Source organism: Cucurbita maxima, unplaced genomic scaffold (genome assembly GCF_002738345.1).
Source record: "Cucurbita maxima cultivar Rimu unplaced genomic scaffold, Cmax_1.0 Cma_Scf00027, whole genome shotgun sequence".
Taxonomy (NCBI): domain Eukaryota; kingdom Viridiplantae; phylum Streptophyta; class Magnoliopsida; order Cucurbitales; family Cucurbitaceae; genus Cucurbita; species Cucurbita maxima.
The window spans coordinates 1,957,520-1,959,767 of record NW_019272043.1 but is presented as its reverse complement, the minus strand read 5'-3'; the positions used below and the strand labels follow the sequence as shown (position 1 = coordinate 1,959,767).

The window sequence follows — 2,248 nt, the reverse complement described above, 5'->3', positions numbered from 1 at the left end:
AAAAAAAAAAAAAAAAAAAGTTAAAATGTTTTTGAAGTTTAAAAAAAAAAATAAGAACATTAACAAAAATTTTGAAAATTATGTGTATTTTTTTAACACGTTTAAAAGTAAAAAAAAAAAATAAAAAAATGTTTTTTTTTTTTGAAACTGTTTTGAAGGTTGGAAAATATTTTTTAAAGAAGTTATTAACGGTTTTCTTCCCATTTTTCTTAATTTATTTTATATGATTTAATAATATTTTTAATTTTTTTTTTAAGTTGAGAGGTATTATTCAAAAATATAAGAGTATTTTTTAGAATAAATACAAAATTTAAATATATTTTTATTAATTTAGCTTAATGCTTTTCTAAAACATGTTTTCAATAAGAAAATAATTTTATATCTCAACATTATTTTAATGTTTTAAACAATTTTTTGTTTTTTTTCTGAACTAAACTTGGGAGTAATATATTAATTTCAACTAATATTTTAATTGCATGTTATGAATTTTATTTTTTATTAAATACTTAAAAGTGTTACCATTTAGTTCATATAGTTATCATGGTTCCAAATCAATATAGTCCACAAGTCATGACGTCATTCCGAGTCCCAAGATGTCATTAGTCATCATAGCTCACTCGATCATGGTCATCAAGAATAGATCTATGTGTCATTCATATCATTGAGTTATATCGAAACATTGGACCCTCCCGTTCATGTCATATCATTTACAGACTCTATACTAGATAGCGGGTATAGGATCCAACCTCTGACACATGGGGTGGGGTGCAATTTCAACACACATGTGCACTCTGACACTGTCCTTGAAAGACTCGTTTCAAAGAAAGTCTCCTAAGACACTCGTCTCGCAAAGCTCGCCCTCACTATGACACATGCATGTATCACAGGATAGCTCGCTTAGGTTACATGGCTTAGGGGTGGTGGAGAGTTGACACTATATCTCCCCCTAAAATACATTTTGAGTCATTTTTTGGTCGACAGGTGTAGACATGATTTTGGCGAACGGACATATGGTGTTGTGGAGCGTCCGTCTAGTGCCCGATTGACACAAAATTTGGCAAGCTTTCATATTTCTTATGGATGGACTTGGCTACAAAACTGCATGCCCAAATTTTATTCAGAAGCCTGACTTTCAAGGTTAAGGTTCGGGGACCTATCCAGCCCTTCAATAAGCCTATCTCTAACACTCATGTCGCAATTGTTGCCTCAGTCTTGCTTATTCATCGGCTTTTCTTTCATGCACATATTTTTCATGTGTTAGATTATGCATCGTTCTCCTCGTTCGCATCATGACACTCATCTTGTCTCAACCTTTGCATGCCGGTTGAGCGTCACTATCGAGTTGCCACCTTGTCTTGCTTACACACGAGGGTTACAACCTACTCTCTTCATATCATAGTTGTGACATTTTCCCAACTTAAATTAGTCATCGTTCTTGATGACTTTCTTGGAACACAATCTCACCGTAGATTGTGACATTATGTAAGCCATGAAAATAAAGTCAGAATAGTTACAATTTCATTAAGTTCTAGCTTTTAGTTAGATCAAAGTGTATGCATGATCGATGCAAGTTGGGTAAAACTAATTAATTTGAAAAACTAAAATATATGACAAATAATATCTCAAAATTTGGTGTCAAATAGTTAAATCTTTCTCTTAAATCTTTCTCTATCCTTGTCATTTCCCACAAAATTAAAGTGGGGAACCTAGTCCTTGAAAATAAGGACTTAAAAAGTATCTTTCTTTTATCTCTTTTTGAGGAATTTATTCACTCCACTTGAACAAAGGTTGCTTTGTGTCCACAAAATGAGTTAATTTGGATTGGTTGGAGCTTTAGAATTTATTCTTGGAGTATACCTCACATGTACACTATTATCCCATTTACATCAACCAGTTTATATGCACTTTGTGTATAAGAACGGATTGACAGTAGCCTACCCAACACAACACAAGGCAACAAATCACCAAAAAAACAAAAAAAAAAAATAAAAATGGTTCATCGGATTGCTTCTCCATTAACTTTGGTGTTGGTGGGTCGTACAGGCAATGGAAAAAGTGCCACTGGAAACACTATTCTGGGAAGAAAGGCCTTCAAATCAAGGATAAGTTCTTCGGGAATTACAAAATCTTCAGAGATGCAATCATGTGTGAGGAAAGATGGAACAATGATAAATGTGATCGACACTCCAGGTAACTCAAACACAATCTAAAAAGTTTTAATTTTGTGTGTTTTTTTTTTTTTTTTTTT

At 32.6% G+C, this 2,248-nt stretch overlaps 1 protein-coding gene across 1 annotated transcript in view; it reads left to right on the top strand.

Annotated features, from left to right (window-relative positions):
• Positions 1-1,895: 1,895 nt before the first annotated feature.
• Positions 1,896-2,248, top strand: part of LOC111499569 (immune-associated nucleotide-binding protein 9-like) — a 1,765-nt gene continuing 1,412 nt past the window's right edge. Inside the window, exon 1 of the mRNA XM_023151157.1 lies at positions 1,896-2,190. Within this exon, the coding sequence (XP_023006925.1) occupies positions 1,992-2,190 (199 nt within the window). The 5' untranslated portion in view covers positions 1,896-1,991. The remainder of the gene's footprint in view (positions 2,191-2,248) is intronic.